The sequence below is a fragment of the Bufo bufo genome, chromosome 9, assembly GCF_905171765.1.
Source record: "Bufo bufo chromosome 9, aBufBuf1.1, whole genome shotgun sequence".
Taxonomy (NCBI): Eukaryota; Metazoa; Chordata; class Amphibia; order Anura; family Bufonidae; genus Bufo; species Bufo bufo.
This window is the reverse complement of record NC_053397.1, coordinates 75,701,689-75,719,241: the sequence shown is the minus strand read 5'-3', so window position 1 is coordinate 75,719,241 and position 17,553 is coordinate 75,701,689. Positions and strand designations below refer to the sequence as shown.

The 17,553-nt window shown below is 47.4% G+C and overlaps 1 protein-coding gene across 1 annotated transcript; it reads left to right on the top strand.

Moving 5' to 3' along the window:
- Positions 1 to 14,799: 14,799 nt before the first annotated feature.
- PRMT6 (protein arginine methyltransferase 6) lies at positions 14,800 to 15,911 on the top strand. Its single transcript, XM_040407147.1, has one exon. The coding sequence runs from the start codon at positions 14,830 to 14,832 to the stop codon at positions 15,850 to 15,852; it is 1,023 nt and encodes a 340-aa protein (XP_040263081.1). The 5' UTR covers positions 14,800 to 14,829; the 3' UTR covers positions 15,853 to 15,911.
- Positions 15,912 to 17,553: the final 1,642 nt, after the last annotated feature.

The following is a 17,553-nucleotide window of genomic DNA, read 5'->3' as shown; positions in this document are numbered from 1 at the left end:
CCGGCAAGTCGAAATACACCGTCTGGGACTCTGATGCCAGGAAAGGAGCGACGACCTCAGCCCACTGGTCTCAAGGCAGCTTTTCCCTGGTGGCCACTTTCTCATACATCACCAGGTAGGTTTCGATGACGTCTGCGGGTGTCATCTTAGGGATCGCTGCATGGACTGCTTTCTGGGCATCATGGATGCTTGGGGTTGCTCCTGCTGTCTGCAAAGCCATCACGTGTTGTAGCATCAACTGGTTGGTCTCTTGCTACTGCTTATTAGCCTCCCGTTGGTGCAGGTTGGTCTCTCGCTGCTGCAAATTAGCCTACATGAGGGCCTATATAGAGGCAATATAGAGGCAAATTACACAGTTCTTGAATCAAACAGCTGTGTTTATTCACACATTGGTGTATAACAAAATACAGATAAGGTGTATCACAAAACGCAGGTGGCTTGGTGTCTGTTCACACACAAGGAAAGTCCATAAACAATAAAAGTCACCTTTTCTCCTGGGTGTTAATTCACACCCTGTTAGCAGTTCAGCCTCATTGTCTAGGCGGCCTGTTCCCCTTTAGAGAGGCCTGAGTCCTCCAGCCCGGCTCAAACCTCAAATCCCAGCACAGTCCTCAGTTCACAGCACACAGACTCCTGAGCTCCACTGTCAGAGAGAGGTAAATCCACCACACCTGGCAGTGCTGGCTGGTTTTTATGCCTGGCAAAACCCAGCCTGGAACATGGGCAGTAGTCATCCACCCAGAACTTTGACTACTCCTAGTAAGAGACGTCCCGGATCAGCTATAACAGCCATGCTAAATCTCAAGGTGTCAATTAGCAATAGCTGCTGCTGACACATAAAATACTGGCTCTTACTTCACCGAGGCCAGGAACCTCGGTGACACATACCTTCCATCCACGATGATTCCAGGTACCTTCTTACAACATACATAGTAACATAGCTTGTAAGACTGAAAAGAGATATATATCCTACAATTCAGACTATTATCCTGTAAGGTTGATCCAGAAGTAGGAAAAAAAAATTTAGGTTGAAATCAATTTTTTTTATCTTTCCAAAAAACTGAAAAAAATCCTTCCAAACTAGTGTGATAATCAGAATAACTTTCTGGATCAAAGACCCTTCTCCATAAATGTAGTAACTAGAGATGTCGAAAACATAAAATTTTCCGTTCGCGAACGGCGAACGCGAATTTCTGGAAATGTTCGTGAATGGGCGAACCGGGCGAACCGCCATAGACTTCAATAGGCAGGCGAATTTTAAAACCCACAGGGACTCTTTCTAGCCACAGTAGTGATGGAAAAGTTGTTTCAAGGGGACTAACACCTGGACTGTGGCATGCCGGAGGGGGGTCCATGGCAAAACTCCTATGGAAGATTACATAGTTGACGCAGAGTTGGATTTTAATCCATAAAGGGCATAAATCACCTAACAATCCAATTTTTTTTTGAACAACGTGGTTTAAAACATCCAGTGTGTGTATACGATCAGGTATGATGTTGTATCGATCAAGTAGTGTAAGGGTTACGCCCGCTTCACAGACATTGACAGACCAAACTCCCCTTTTAATGCACCGCAAACAACCGCAAACAGTCCATTTGCCCAACCGCAAACTTCCCATTTGCACAAGGTTGGATACCAAGCTAGCCATGTCCCGTTGATGTCATTAAAGGTTTCTTCCTCCACACAGCCACGTACAACACCAAGGGTCCTCGAAAGGTGAATTGAATTGATTTTTCGAACGGGGAGATGGTTAAAAAAATGCTGGCTCCCTCCCCTTTGTTTGAATCCACGCCACAGTCACTGCGTCTGCACCATGCAATTTACTGTCACACCCGTGAGTGGTATTTTCTGTAGTACTATTATCATCAGTTTAATCCCTGCATGGTCCCCAATCTGGGATCCATTTATTAAATTGATTTTTCGAACGGGGAGATGGTTAAAAAAATGCTGGCTCCCTCCCCTTTGTTTGAATCCACGCCACGGTCACTGCGTCTGCGCCGTGCAATTTACTGTCACACCCGTGAGTGGTATTTTCTGTAGTACTATTCTAATCAGTTTAATCCCTGTATGGTCCCCAATCTGGGATCCATTTATTAAATTGATTTTTCGAACGGGGAGATGGTTAAAAAAACACTGGCTCCCTCCCCTTTGTTTGAATCCACTCCACGGTCACTGCGTCTGCGCCGTGCAATTTACTGTCACACCCGTGAGTGGTATTTTCTGTAGTACTATTCTCATCAGTTTAATCCCTGTATGGTCCCCAATCTGGGATCCATTTATTAAATTGATTTTTCGAACGGGGAGATGGTTAAAAAAACGCTGACTCCCTCCCCTTTGTTTGAATCCACACCACGGTCACTGCGTCTGCGCCGTGCAATTTACTCTCACACCCGATATGAGTGGTATTTTCTGTAGTTCTCTCTTCTCATCAGTTTAATCCCTGTTATGTCCCCAATCTGGGGTCCATTTATTAAATAGATTTTTCGAACGGGGAGATAGTTAAAAAAACGCTGGCTCCCTCCCCTTTGTTTGAATCCATGCCACGGTCACTGCGTCTGCGCCGTGCAATTTACTGTCACACCCGATGTGAGTGGTATTTTCTGTAGTACTATTCTCATCAGTTTAATCCCTGTTACGTCCCATATCAGGGATTGCCTTTTGTGAAAAAAAATTTAGGCCGGGTACCTTCGACTGCCTTCACAGTGACAGGCCAAACTCTGATACACCAAACTGAATTGATTTTAGGAACCGGGAGATGGAAAAAGCAGCTTGGTCGGTCCTTTTACTCCCAAGTTGGGGCACTGCGCGTGCATGGAGCAATGTGCTGTGACACCCTATATGAGTGGTGTCTTAACTAGTACTATTCCTATCAGTTTAATCCCTGTCACGTCCCCTATCCGGGGACGTGTGTCGAATTGATTAACCATTGTCGAATTAACGAACCATTACGACATCCTGGAATAATTTAGTTCTGAGCTTTGTACTTGCTTTGTATTGGAATTGATCGGGATTTTTTTAATTGTTTGCATTATTTCTAATAAACTATTAAGAGACTTTATTATGATTTTTTTTATTTTATGTATTAAAAACCCACCCATACAACTTAAAAAATAAATGTATGTTTTTTCTATTGTGATACGCAAGCCCCTTCACCACAACAAGGTAACGATCACGAAGGGGAATTGACACTTGTATGTGCCTTTTTTTGTTTGTTTTGTTTTTGCAGCCACAGTGCAGCACCAGAGGCCAGAAAAATTAGGCATGTACACATGCCTGAAAAATAATGTTATTGTTGCAGCCGCTGTTGTAATTTATGTTTTCAAGGCAGAAAGGTGACTAAAACATTGCGGCTTGAACCCTAGTTGGTGGCGGAGAATTCACGAAAGTCATCCGGTATGCAGACATTAAATACAGCAGCGTGGGGACCATTTTGAGGCCAAGGCATGTCATCAGGCCTTTTGTTAGTCAAACGTATCCCCCACTGTCAGTCCCTTCGGGATCCATGCCTCATTCATCTTAATGAAGGTGAGGTAATCAACACTTTTTTGACCGAGGCGACTTCTTTTGTCAGTGACAATGCCTCCTGCTGCACTGAAGGTCCTTTCTGACAGGACACTTGAAGCGGGGCAGGCCAGAAGTTCTGGGATAGCTCAGGCCACAGGTCAGGCCTGCACACCCAGTAGTCAAGGGGTTCATCGCTCCTCAGAGTGTCGATATCTGCAGTTAAGGCGAGGTAGTCTGCTACCTGTCGGTCGAGTCGTTCTCTAAGGCTGGATCCCGAGGGGCTGTGGCGATGTGTGGGACTGAAAAAGCACTGCATGTCCTCCATCAACAACACATCTGTAAAGCGTCCTGTCCTTGCCGCCGTGGTCGTGGTAGGAGGATTACTTTCACCTCTTCCCCTGTTAGATTCCCGTTGTGCTGTGACATCCCCCTTATAAGCTGTGTAAAGCATATTTTTTAGTTTTGTTTTGAACTAAAATCCTTTCTGACTTTCGGTAATTTGGTAACATTTCCGCCACTGTCTGCTTATACCGGGGGTCTAGTAGCGTGGCCACCCAGTACAGGTCGTTCTCCTTCATCCTTTTTATACGAGGGTCCCTCAACAGACATGACAGCATGAAAGACCCCATTTGCACAAGGTTGGATGCCGAGCTACTAATTTCCCGTTCCTCGTCCTCACTGATGTCATTGACGGTCTGTTCTTCACCCCAGCCACGTACAACACCACGGGTCCCAGATAGGTGACAACAACGAGCACTCTGGGATGCCTGCTGTGGTTGGTCTTCCTCCTCCTCAAAGCCACATTTCTCCTCTGACTCCTCTTCCTCATACTCCTCTTGCAGCGTTGCCGCAGGTCCGGCAAGGGATGATGACAAGGCTGTTTCTGGTGGTGATGGTGACCACAACTCTTCCTCTTCCTCTTCACGCTCATCTACAGCCTGATCCAGCACTCTTCGCAGGGCACGCTCCAGGAAGAAAACAAATGGGATGAGGTCGCTGATGGTGCCTTCGGTGCGACTAACTAGGTTTGTCACCTCCTCAAAAGGACGCATGAGCCGACAGGCATTGCGCATGAGCGTCCAGTAACGTGGCAAAAAAATTCCCAGCTCCGCAGAGGCTGTCCTAGCACCCCGGTCATACAAATACTCGTTGACGGCTTTTTCTTGTTGGAGCAGGAGGTCGAATATTAGGAGTGTTGAATTCCAACGTGTCTGGCTGTCGCAAATCAAGCGCCTCACTGGCATGTTGTTTCAGCGCTGAATGTCTGAAAAGTGCGCCATGGCCATGTAGGAACGCCTGAAATGGCCACACACCTTCCTGGTCTGCTTGAGGACGTCCTGTAAGCCTGGGTACTTAGACACAAAGCATTGTACGATGAGATTCAACACATGTGCCATGCACGGCACATGTGACAACTTGCCCAAATTCAATGCTGCCAACAAATTGCTTCCATTGTCACACACCACTTTGCCGATCTCCAGTTGGTGCGGGGTCAGCCACTGATCCACCTGTGCATTCAGGGCGGACAGGAGTGCTAGTCCGGTGTGGCTCTCTGCTTTCAGGCAAGTCAACCCCAAGACAGCGTGACACTGTCGTATCCGGGATGTGGAATAGCCCCTGGGGAGCTGGGGGGATTCAGTTTATGTGCAGCCAGATGCTGCAGCAGAAGAGGACTCAGCCAAGGAGGTTATCGAAGAGGATGGAGTAGGAGGAGTAGAGGAGGTGGCAGTAGGCCTGCCTGCAAGTCGTGGCGGTGTCACCAACTCCGCTGCAGAGCCACGCATTCCATGCTTGGCAGCCGTCAGCAGGTTGACCCAATGCGCAGTGTAGGTGATATACCTGCCCTGACCGTGCTTTGCAGACCAGGTATCAGTGGTCAGATGGACCCTTGCCCCAACACTGTATGCCAGAGATGCCATGACTTCCTTTTCAATCACTGAGTAGAGGTTTGGGATTGTCTTTTTTGAAAAACAAATTTGTCCGGGTACCTTCCACTGTGGTGTCCCAATAGCAAAAATTTTTTTGAAGGCCTCAGACTCCACCAGCTTGTATGGTAAAAGCTGGCGGGCTAAGAGTTCCGTCAAGCCAGCTGTCAGACGCCGGGCAAGGGGGTGACTCTGTGACATTGGCTTCCTACGCTCAAACATTTCCTTTACAGACACCTGACTGTGGGCAGATGAGATGGAACTGCTGAAGGTGAGAGGCGAAGTGGCGGGTGGTTGAGAGGGGGCAAGGAGGACAGCAGTGGTTGACGTGGCTGAAGATGCTGGACCAGGAGGAGGATGGTGGCTTTGAGCTTGTGTGCTGCTTCTACTCGTCATCATGTGTTGATCCCATAGGCGTTTGTGATGTGCGATCATGTGCCTTCGCAAAGCAGTTGTACCTAGGTGGGTGTTGGATTTCCCACGACTAAGTTTCTTTTGGCACAGGTTGCAAATAGCATCGCTGTTGTCAGAGGCAGACACACAAAAAAAATGCCGCACTGCTGAGCTTTGCAATGACGGCATTCTAGTGGTGGCAACAACATGCGTTGATTGGCGTGCTGTCTGGCTGACCCCGGGTGCCGATACATGCTGTCTGACTGTGCCACTAGCTCCTTGCGATGACCTCCCCCTGCTTCCAACTCGTCTCCTCCTTCTCTCTGTCTCCCCTTCTGAACTTTCCCCCACCTCTTCTTCTTCTCTTCGAGCAGGCACCCACGTGGCATCCTCGGACACATCGTCATCATCAACCACTTCACTTGTATCTGACACCTCAGCAAAGGAAGCAGCAGCGGGTACAACATCATCATCATCATCCCACTGTACGTCCATGTGTGTAATGCTGCCTGACTGAGACATATCCCTGTTATCTCCATCCTCTGGCAATAATGGTTGCACATCACTAATTTCATCCAACTGATGTGTAAAAAACTCCTCTGAGGGATCAAGTGAAGCGGCTGTGGTGGCTGTGGTGGTAGTGGTGGTGGTGGCGGCGGGCGGGAGAGTGGTAACTTGAGAGCAGGTGACCAAAGTTGAGCTGGAGGAGGATGGTGCGTCAAGGTTCTTAGCGGAAGCTGTTGAAGATTGGGTCCTGTGTAGGCCAGTCAACTATTTTCTCCGAATTTTTTGGGTTCAGGGTACGTGGCCTCTGAACACTGGGCATTATTCCAGGGCCAGTGGAAATCACAGCACCACGACCACGACAGCCCCTGCTGGGTGGCCTGCCTCTGCCTGTCATTTTTTATTAGATAAGTGTTACTATGCGTGCAAGGTACTGTGCCACCCTATATAAATGGTGGACAGTGGGCACAGTACAGTCTGTGTGGGCCTGACACACACTGGCTTGCAACTGTGATTATATCACAGAAAGAGATTAAATATAATTTTTTTTTTATCTGCGAGGTATTTGTGAGTGACACCCTGTAACGGTATGAGTGGAGGCCTAGCCAGTAGCCAGTGGCCACAATACAATCTGTGTGGGCCTGACACACACGGGCTTGCAAATGTGATTATATCACAGAAAAAGATTAAATAGAATTTTTTTTTATCTGCGAGGTATTTGTGAGTGAGTGACACCCTGTAACGGTATGAGTGGAGGCCTAGCCCTAGCCACTAGCCAGTGGCCACAATACAGTCTGTGTGGGCCTGACAAACACGGGCTTGCAAATGTGATTATATCACAGAAAAATATTAAATATAATTTTTTCTATCTGAAAGGTATTTGAGTGAGTGACACCCTGTAACGGTAGGAGTGGAGGCCTAGCCACTAGCCAGTGGCCACAATACAGTCTGTGTGGGCCTGACACACACTGGCTTGCAACTGTGATTATATCACAGAAAAATATGAAATATAATTTTTTTTATCTGAAAGGTATTTGAGTGAGTGACACCCTGTAACGGTATGAGTGGAGGCCTAGCCAGTGGCCGCAATACAGTCTGTGTGGGCCTGACACACACTGGCTTGCAACTGTGATTATATCACAGAAAAAGATTAAATATAATTTTTTTTTTATCTGCAAGGTATTTTCTGTCACACCCTGTATGAATGGTGTGCACACAGTACTGTCTGTGACTGAGCCTGCAGCCTCTCACACACGGGCAGGAAACTGCAATATATATATATATATATATATATATATATATATATATTTTTTTTTTTTTTTTTTTTTAAAGCAGACTGATGTACCAGCCCTGAAAAGGGCTTTTTGGGGTGCTGTCAGGACGCTGTCCTTACAGCAGATGAGTCTGTGGACACAGAACACTGCCCTAGCTAACGCTTTCCCTATTGAATCAGCAGCAGCACTGTCCCTCCTCCCACTGAGAATGCAGCTTCCGAATGAATCTAAAATGGATGCTGTCCAGGAGGTGGGAGGGTCTGGGAGGGAGGGTCTGCTGCTGATTGGCTGGAATGTGTCTGCTGACTGTGAGGTACAGGGTCAAAGTTTACTAATTGATGATGTATAGGGGGCGTACCGAACATCGCATATGTTCGCCCGCCGCGGCGAACGCGAACAAGCTATGTTCGACGGGAACTATTCGCCGGCGAACTATTCGGGACATCTCTACTGTGCACACCCCCAAATTATGGAACCTGTCCTATTCTTGTCTGTTTTACAGTGGGTAAAACAAAAATTGTGGGATGCACACAGACCACATCCGTATTTTGTGGATCTGCGATTTTCAGACCTCAATACGGATACGGTCGTGTGCAGGAGGCCTAGGGATGATGTCACACACAGCTTTATTTGTCCGTTTTATTATTCACTGTTTTGAATCAAAGCCAAACATTGATCTAGCAGGAAGGAGAAGTATAAGTCTAGGCCACATGGCAAAATCCACAGCAGAAAAATCTGTGGCAAATCAAATGGCTGATCTGTCTCTGACAACTGAATGTTTTAGGTTGCAGAAAGTCTGACAAAGGCATGCAAGAAACTATTAGCTATTTTAGTCCTTTCAAAGTGACTTCAACAGGGAATGAATATACAACCCATTTCAAAGAAGTAACATACTCCCTTTATCAAGCGGATTTGAAATCAGCTACAAGTTTACTTTGAAGTTAATTAAGTGGTGTAACTAGAAATGACTGGAAATTTCTGAACAGAACCCCCTCCCTTAGCAACTTCTTCGCAACACCCTCTTCCCGTGAAACCACCACTCCTGTGGCTAGTCAAGATTGCTCTCTCCAACCAGGCCCAACAGCTCCCCATTGTACAGTATAAGGCCTCATGCACACGACCATTGTGTGCATCTGTGTTAGAATCTACTGTCGGATATGAGTTTCACGATCTAACTCATATCCGACAGTATATTCTAACATAGAGGCGTTCCCATGGTGATGGGGACGCTTCAAGTTAAAATATACCATCGGATTGGAGAAAACTCCGATCCGATGGTATAATAGGGACTCCTGACTTTACATTGAAAGTCAATGGGGGACGGATCCGTTTGAAATTGCACCATATTGTGTCAACGTCAAACGGATCCGTCCCCATTGACTTGCATTGTAATTCAGGAAGGATCCGTTTGGCTCCGCACGTCCAGGCGGACACCAAAACTACTTTTTTTTCATGTCCGTGGATCCTCCAAAAATCAAGGAAGACCCACGGACGAAAAAACGGTCACGGATCACGGACCAACGGAACCCCGTTTTGCGGACCGTGAAAAAATACGGTCGTGTGCATGAGGCCTAAGGCTGAGGTTTCCTCAGTTCTGTGTCAGCTCTCCTGGTGTGTGTTGTCTTGTCCTGCTCCTTGTTTGTACTCACTCTCCCATGCTGCTGACCCATGGGATCCATGTCTGTCTGTGCTCTGTGGGTTTCCTACTTGTTCATTCCCGTCCTCTTTCCTGTGTTTTGTTATCTGTTCTGTCAGTTATGTTTGAATCACTTTGTGTATATTCATATGTCTCTGTTCAGCAAGCCCTTGCTGCAGCGTGCCTTGCTGCAGAGTGCTATGGGCAAGGCCACGCAGTATACCACTGGTGGAGCTAGTCCTTCTCTGCTCATTGCCACTCCTGTTCCCTTGCGTGAACTCCTGCTTGTGTTTTAAGTTGCCTGCTTGTATTTGCCTGTCTGTTATGTTTGCCTATGTACCGTCGGTACCTTCTGGTACCTGTTGTTCGTTTGCTCCTTTTGTCACTGTCTAGTTCACGTTCCAGAGTGGACCCTGGCAACTCCCTGCGGCAAAGCCTAACCCTACCATCTGGGGCCCTAGTGAATACCAGGAGTTGCTTAGTCACGCCCCTCTGGAGTATTACTAGACAGTGGCGCAGTGGGGGTTTTCCTCCCACTGTGCGGACGGTACATAGAGCTCTCAATTTCCCTGTGTTTCCCTCCTTGGATTCTGTTTGTGCAATAAACTCTGTTGTGACTGTACCGTATTGCTGTATGTTTTGTTTGACGACGCAGAGGTCTCTCCTGGGACCTCCCAACTCGTGACACAAAATCCCTGTGACAGGTTCCCTTTAAATAAGTGCTCGCCCCTTAGTGCCCCTCTTACAGTAGTGAATAAAATAATAAAAATGTAATACTCATCCAGCTCAGTTCCCTTAATGAACAGAGCAGAACATGCTCTCCACAGCATGATCCACGTCCTGTGCGTTCTCCTACTCAGCCCAGCATCAGTGCATCATGTCTGCTGCAGGGAAAAAGAACCCCGGACTGTAACGGATGATGTACACAACAGCCAGACTCAGAAAGGAATTAAGGGTTTAACATGCAGCATTTTCTGGCAGTTTTTGTAGCCAAAGCCAGAAGTAGGTTGAAATGGAATGAGAAATATAAAGTAACTACTTATACTTCTCCTTCCTGCTAGATCCAATTCCTGGCTCTGGATGAAACACTGCCACAAAAACTGCCACATACAAGCTGCATTGGGCGCCACCCTAAGGCCTCTTTCACACGGGCGTCATGGGTGAGGGCCGGATGCGTTCAGGGTGCATTGCGGGAAATCAGTGCGAGTAGGCAAGCAATTGCAGTCAGTATGTGCCTAAGGCCCCTTTCACACGGGCGAGAATTCTGTGCAGGTGCAATGCGTGAGGTGAACCCATTGCACCCGCACTGAATCTGGACCCATTCACTTCAATGGGGATGTGCAGATGAGAAGTGATTTTCAAGCATCACTTGTGCGTTGCGTGAAAATCGCACCATGTTCTATATTCAGCATTTTTCATGCAATGCAGACCCCATAGAAATGAATGGGGCTGCGTGAAAATCAAAAGCATCCGCAAGCAAGTGCAGATGCGGTGCGATTTTCACACATGATTGCTAGGAGATGATAGGTATGAGCAACCCCGGACCCCATTAAAGTAAATGCACTGTATTATTTTCCCTTATAACATGGCTATAGGGGAAATAATAGCATTCTTAATACAGAATGCTTACTAAAATGTCAATTGAGAGTTAAAATTATAAAACCATAACTCACCTCATCCACTTGATCGCGCAGCCGGCATCGTCTTTTTTCTTCCTCTTTCAGGACCTGCAAAAGGACCTTTGATGATGTAATCGCGCTTACCACGTGGTGAGCATGGTGACGTCAGCGCAGGTCCTGCTGAATGAAGATAGAAGGATCTTTTATCTTCATTCAGAAGGACCTGCGCTGATGTCACAGCGCTCACTACGTGGTTACATCATTAAAGGTCCTTTTGCAGGTCCTGAAAGAAGACGATGCCGGCTGCGCGAACAAGTGGATGAGGTGAGTTATGTTTTTATTATTTTTTAACCCTCAATTGACATTATACTTAGCATTCTGTATTAAAGAATGCTATTGTTTTCCTTTATAACCATGTTCAGTGAAGAAGTCCCGGTTCGTGGCTGGGTACCACATTCAGTGTTTTCTCAAGTGCGTGCAAAACGCATTGCACTCGCGTAGAAAAAAACTGAACATCGGACCACAATCGCAGACAAAACTGACTGCAATTGTGTGCCTACTCGCGTGGGTTTCCCGCAATGCATCCTGAACGCATCCGGCCCTCACCCGCGACGCCCGTGTGAAAGAGGCCTAAAGGTAGTATCACACAGCTTTTTTGGGAAATAAAGACAGCTTTTGATGCACTGTTTGAGCCAAAGCCAGAAAGGAATCCAGCTGGAAGGAGAAGAATACCGTAAGTCTTCACTTTATATTTCTCATTCCTTTTTAATCAACTTCTGACCCAAAAAAAAAATACATAAAAAAACTGCCACAAAAACAGTTTTTCCCCAAAAAAGCTGTGTGAAATCACCCTTAAAGAGGACCTTTCACTAGAATAAAGCATCTAAACTAACTATACAGCCATGTAGAGCGGCGCCCAGGGATCCCCCTGCACTTACTGTTATCCCCGGGCGCCGCTCCGTTCTCCGGTTATAGCCTCCGGTATCTTCATAGTTAGGCTCCACCCAGGGGAACCTGCCGGGGTCTCCTTCTCCCATGTTGTAGCGCTGGCCAATCGCAGCGCTCAGCTCATAGCCTGAGAGAAAATAAAAGCCTCTTAGGCTATGAGCTGAGCGCTGCGATTGGCCAGCGCTACAGCATGGGAGAATGAGACGCTGGCAGGTTCCCCTGGGTGGAGCCTAACTATGAAGATACCGGAGGCTATAACGGGAGAACGGAGCGGCGCCCGGGGATAACAGTAAGTGCAGGGGGATCCCTGGGCGCCGCTCTCCATGTCTGTATAGTTAGTTTAGATGTTTTATTCTAGTGAAAGGTCCTCTTTAAGTTTCCTTCACACATCTGTGTCTGTAAAAAAAAACTGTCAGTATTTCATCCATGTAGATATGTGAACAATGTCTGGAACGACCCATTTTCCTCAGAATGTCAGAGTGAAATGCACTGTTACCAGCATGTACAACATTTGCTGCCTTCCTTCCTTAAAATAAGGGCAATAATTGCCACCTGTTTTTCAAAGAATGAATGACCTCACTCATTGAACTCCACACTGCTATTATTTTGAACATGCCCCTTTCAATAAGTGATTGAATTACAGAGAACCAGCAGCATGCATGTCATGACTGTTGGGTCTCTATTACTCTACTACACCTGCTAGTAAATTATTTGCCATGTAGAAATATTTCTACCAAAAACAGTGATTGATCAGGTTAGTGATGTCTGACTGCTATTATTTTGAACACAACTGTATCTTTTATGCTTAAAAGGGTTTTCCGACACCTGGGACCCCCACCGATCAGCTGATTAAGAAGGCACCGGTGTTTCTGTGAGCATCGCAGCCTTCTTTGTGCTCAACCAAGCACAGGGCCATACATTGTATAGCGGCTGTGCTTGGTATCACTGCTCAGTTCCATTGACTTTAATGGAGCTGAGCTGTGCCAGTGACTGATGAATATGACATCACTTGGCCTAGAGAAAGCTAAGAGAAGGTCAAAGTGCTACTGTGAACACTGATGCCTTCTCAAACAGGGGTGCACCTAGGCTTTCTGCTGCCAGAGGCGAAAACTGAAACGGCGCCCCTCCCTCCCCAATGTCCATTTATTAACCTAATCCCTTCCCTTCAGCCCATGGCCCTTCCGCTGCCCCTCTCTAGCTCCTACCTGGTGCTGCCTGAGGCAATCGCTTCACCTAGCCTCATTGGTGGTGCACCCCTGTTCTCAAACAGCTGATAAGTGGGGGTCCCGAGTGTCGGACCCCCACTAATCAGGTACTGATTACCTATCCAAAGGATAGATCATCAGTATATAAGTCTAGGAAAACCCGCAGGCCCAGGATCTCAACCGGACCGAAGGATGGCGCACAGGAATAGGAAGGCGGGCATAGGCAGATGCTGAGTAACAATGAAATGAGGCAGAGCAGCCTGGGCTCCTACACAGTCAACGCCGCCCCTGGCAGCATTAAACAACGTTTTTCCAGCTTCTGCAGGTGTAAAGTAAAAGACAAAGGTACCATTACATTCATGTATAGGTGTGCTATAGGAAATGTAAGCACTGTATATGGCCATATGGAGGTGACAGACTCCCTTTAAGGCCCCTTTCACACAGGCGAGTTTTCCGCGCGGGTGCAATGCGTGAGTTGAACGCATTGCACCCGCACTGAATCCGGACCCATTCATTTCTATGGGGCTGTGCACATCACTTGTGCGTTGCGTGAAAATCGCAGCAAGCTCTATTTTGTGCGTTTTTCACACAACGCAAAAGGGGTATTTTGGTTGTTTGAAGTTATCCCCTATCCACAGGATAGGGGATAACTATTAGATCAGTGGGGGTCCTACCACGAGAAGGGGGACCCGTAGCCCCTGCAGCCACCTTGAAATGAACAGAGCAGCCGGTTGGACATTCGTGCGGCCATTCCATTCATTCTATGGGAATTCTGGAGATAGCTGAGTAAAATGCTCCACTATCTCTGGAATTCCCATAGAAATGAATGGAGCAGCCACGCACATGTGCGATCGGCTGCTCCGTTCATTTTAGGGGTGCTGCAGGGGGTACAAGGTCCCCGTTCTCATGATTGGTGGAGGTCACAGCAGTATGACCCCTACCAATCTAATAGTTATTCCATATCCTTTAGATATTTCAGGGCTCTCACAAGCGGCCCAAAACGGATCAGTTCAGCCCCAATGCATTCTGAGTGGATAAGGATCCGTTCAGAAGGCATCCATTTGGCAGCGTTTGGTCTCCGCTGCGTTTTTTAGACGGTCACTGAAACGCAGCTTGCAGCGTTTTGGTGACCGTCTGACTATGCGAAGCCAAGCGGATCCGTCCTGATTTACAATGTAAGTCAATGGGGACGGATCCATTTTTCACTGACACAATATGGTGCAATTGAAAACGGATCCGTCAATGTAAGTCAAGACGGATCCGTTTTGCCAGACTTTTTTTTAAATGAATAATGCAAACGGATCCGTTGTTAACGGATACAAGCGTTTGGATTATTCCTGCGGATCCGTCAGTGCAGATAAAAGACGGATCCGCACAAAAATCCAGTGTGAAAGTAGCCTTAATGTTAAAGTTCAGTATTTTTTTTTTTTTTGCATTATACAAAGAACTGCATGTAAACAGCTCCAGAATGAAAAAGTATGACAAACTCAGCTCTGCTACATCAACATATATTTGCATTATCTACTACTCAGTCTTCTGCACAAATAGCACTAGAGCAGTGCAGGCAACTACAAGTGACGTCACTGCATATCGTCGGTGGAGGGGAACCGAATGACACTTGATTCTGAAGAAGAGGAGTGAGGAAAGAGTTAAAACAGGAGCTGGGAGAAGAGGAGAATCAAATGACAAAGGAAGGGGCTGCACCGAGAACCTGTGGAGAGCTTCAAAGTGAAAGTAAACCAGGAGGGGGGCGGGCACGGAGCGTCCAATGAGACCGGAAGTGACTGGCACACAGACTGCTCACACACCGGGCAGCAAGCATGGCACTGCCTAAGAAGAGAAGGCACGACAGGACTGAGCAGGACAGTGAGTACTTCCAGTGTTACTCAGACATCACTGTCCATGAGGAGATGCTCTCGGACACCGTGCGCACACATGCCTATAGGCTGGCGATTTCCCGCAATCATAATGCCTTACTTGGCAAAACTGTGCTGGATGTGGGTGCTGGTACTGGCATCCTGAGTATTTTCTGTGCCCAGGCTGGAGCCAGTAAAGTGTATGCAGTGGAAGCCAGCGCCGTGTCCCAGCTGGCATCCCAGGTGGTAAAGGAGAACAAGCTGGATGGGCAAGTGGAAGTGATCCAGAGTGCAGTGGAGGAGGCGGAGGTACCTGGGCAGGTGGATGCCATCGTCAGCGAATGGATGGGCTACGGTCTCATGTACGAGTCCATGCTGAGCTCCGTTCTGTATGCCCGGGATAGGTGGCTGAAGCCTGGGGGGCTCATTTTTCCTTCCTGCGCTAATATGTTCATAGCCCCGGTCAATGACGCCACCGTGGAGAGCCGCTTGGACTTCTGGAGCGAAGTGAAAGACATGTATGGCGTTGGCATGACTTGCGTACAGTCTTTTGCCAGGAAATGTATCATGGGTAAAGATATGGCTGTCTGCTCGGTGTACCCTGAGCATGTGCTCTCTCACCCTGTCAAGTTTGCCACCTTAGATCTCAGCAGTGCCACCTTGGAGGACATTGGAAACATTACTGGTTCCTTCCAGTTCTGCTGTTTCGGCTCCTCTTTAATGCATGGATTTGCCATCTGGTTTTCAGTCTTATTTCCAGGAGAAAATGGTATCGTTCTGTCTACGTCGCCATATGGCGAAGAAACGCATTGGAAGCAAACGATCCTATACCTTGACGAAGAGCTTCAAGTAGAACAGGACACAAATGTCAGGGGGGACATCAAGATGTCACCTTCACAGAGCAACTCCAGGCACCTAAGTGTTACCCTCAGCTACTCCATTGGAGACGGAATCTGCAGGACTAAGATTTTCCAGATGGGGAACTGATGCAGGAGATATTTACATTTCGTTTTATCATTCTTGTAAAGTAAAGCATATTAAATATGTTGTGTTTCATAATCCCTACTGTATATATGGCCTAAAAGTGGGTGTCCTTCAGTTTTTTCTATATTGATATCATCACTAGAGATGGCCTTGTGGTCGTTTCGCGGCGAACTTTGCTTGTGCAGGGTAAAGGCATTTTTTGGAGATCCGGTGACGTACCGGGGCTCTCCATGGGGCTGCCAGGAAGCCCGGTGACGTCACCGGCACTGATGGGAGGGATGTAGCACTGCCCTAGCCAGTAAAGTTTCCGCCCGGCAGGGTGTTATTGAAAAAAAGACCTTGCCCTGTGCGATTTAGCGCAGGGCAAGGGAGCTCATCAGAGCATGAGATGCTCCGATGCCAACGTTAGGGGGGCTGCCTGGGTGAAAATAAGGGTATGTCCGGATTCAGCTCGGAACCCGGACAACCCCTTTAAGGACTGGTATAGGTGTGCTATTGATAGGTGGGACATACTTATAATAAACTTTCTAACATAGAAAGTATATTATAGTGTATTTGTATTGTGCGGCAGTTGTGTGCGGATCTGCTGCGATACCGCAGGTATATAGAGCGACAAGCGTTATTGGAAAAACTATTTGCAATGAGTGTGATATACCTGTTGCCCCTAAAAAAAATAAAAATGATTTAGGCTACTTTCACACTGCCGTTTCTGGGTCCGCCTGTGAGATCCGTTTCAAGGCTCTCACTAGCGGCCCAAAACGGATCAGTTCAGCCCCAATGCATTCTGAATGGATAAGGGTCCGTTCAGAATGCATCAGTTTGGCTCCATTCCGCTCTGGAGGCGGACACCAAAACGCTGATTGCAGGGCGGAGCCAAACGGATCCGTCCTGACTTACAATGTAAGTTAATGGGGACGGATCTGTTTACATTGACACAATATGGTGCAATTGTAAATGGATCCGTCCCCCATTGACTTTCAATGTAAGTCAGGACGGATCCGTTTGACTTACACTTAGACTTTTTTTTTGACAGAATAATGCAGACGGATCCGCATCTAAACGCAGGTGTCAAAGTAGCCTTAGTGGTGCGATATACCTGCTTCCACAAAATACTGATTGAGGGGTGCGATATACCTGCTTCCACAAAATACTGATTGAGGGGTGCAATATACCTGCTTCCACAAAATACTGATTGAGGGGTGCGATATACTTGCTTCAAAAAAATACTGATTAAGGGGTTCTATATACCGGCTTCCACAAAATACTGATTGAGGCCTACGATATACCTGCTTCCACAAATACTGCTCTTCTCTAGGGACTTTGGCACAGGGTCATTTTGAAAATGACAGGCAGAGGAAGAGGCAGGCCATTCCGCAGGGGTGACAGGGGTCGGGCAGGTGCACCAGGCCAAAGCCTAAGTGGGAAGTTGGAGAAGGTGCGTGCGATTACTTCAAAGGACGCACCAGAGATGGTTGAGTGGCTCACTCAGCCTTCCGCTTCTGCACCCTCCTCATCCTCTTTATCTGCACCCTCCTCACTCTCTGATGTGTTCACCCCCAAAGACACCACCACCACCATAGCCCCTCCACTCGAGTAAGAGGAATTATTTTCACATCGATTCCCAAACCTCACTGATACGCAGCCATTTTTGCCATCGGAAGAGGAGGTAGCAATGGCTGTCACCCCGTGGTCTGACAACAGTAC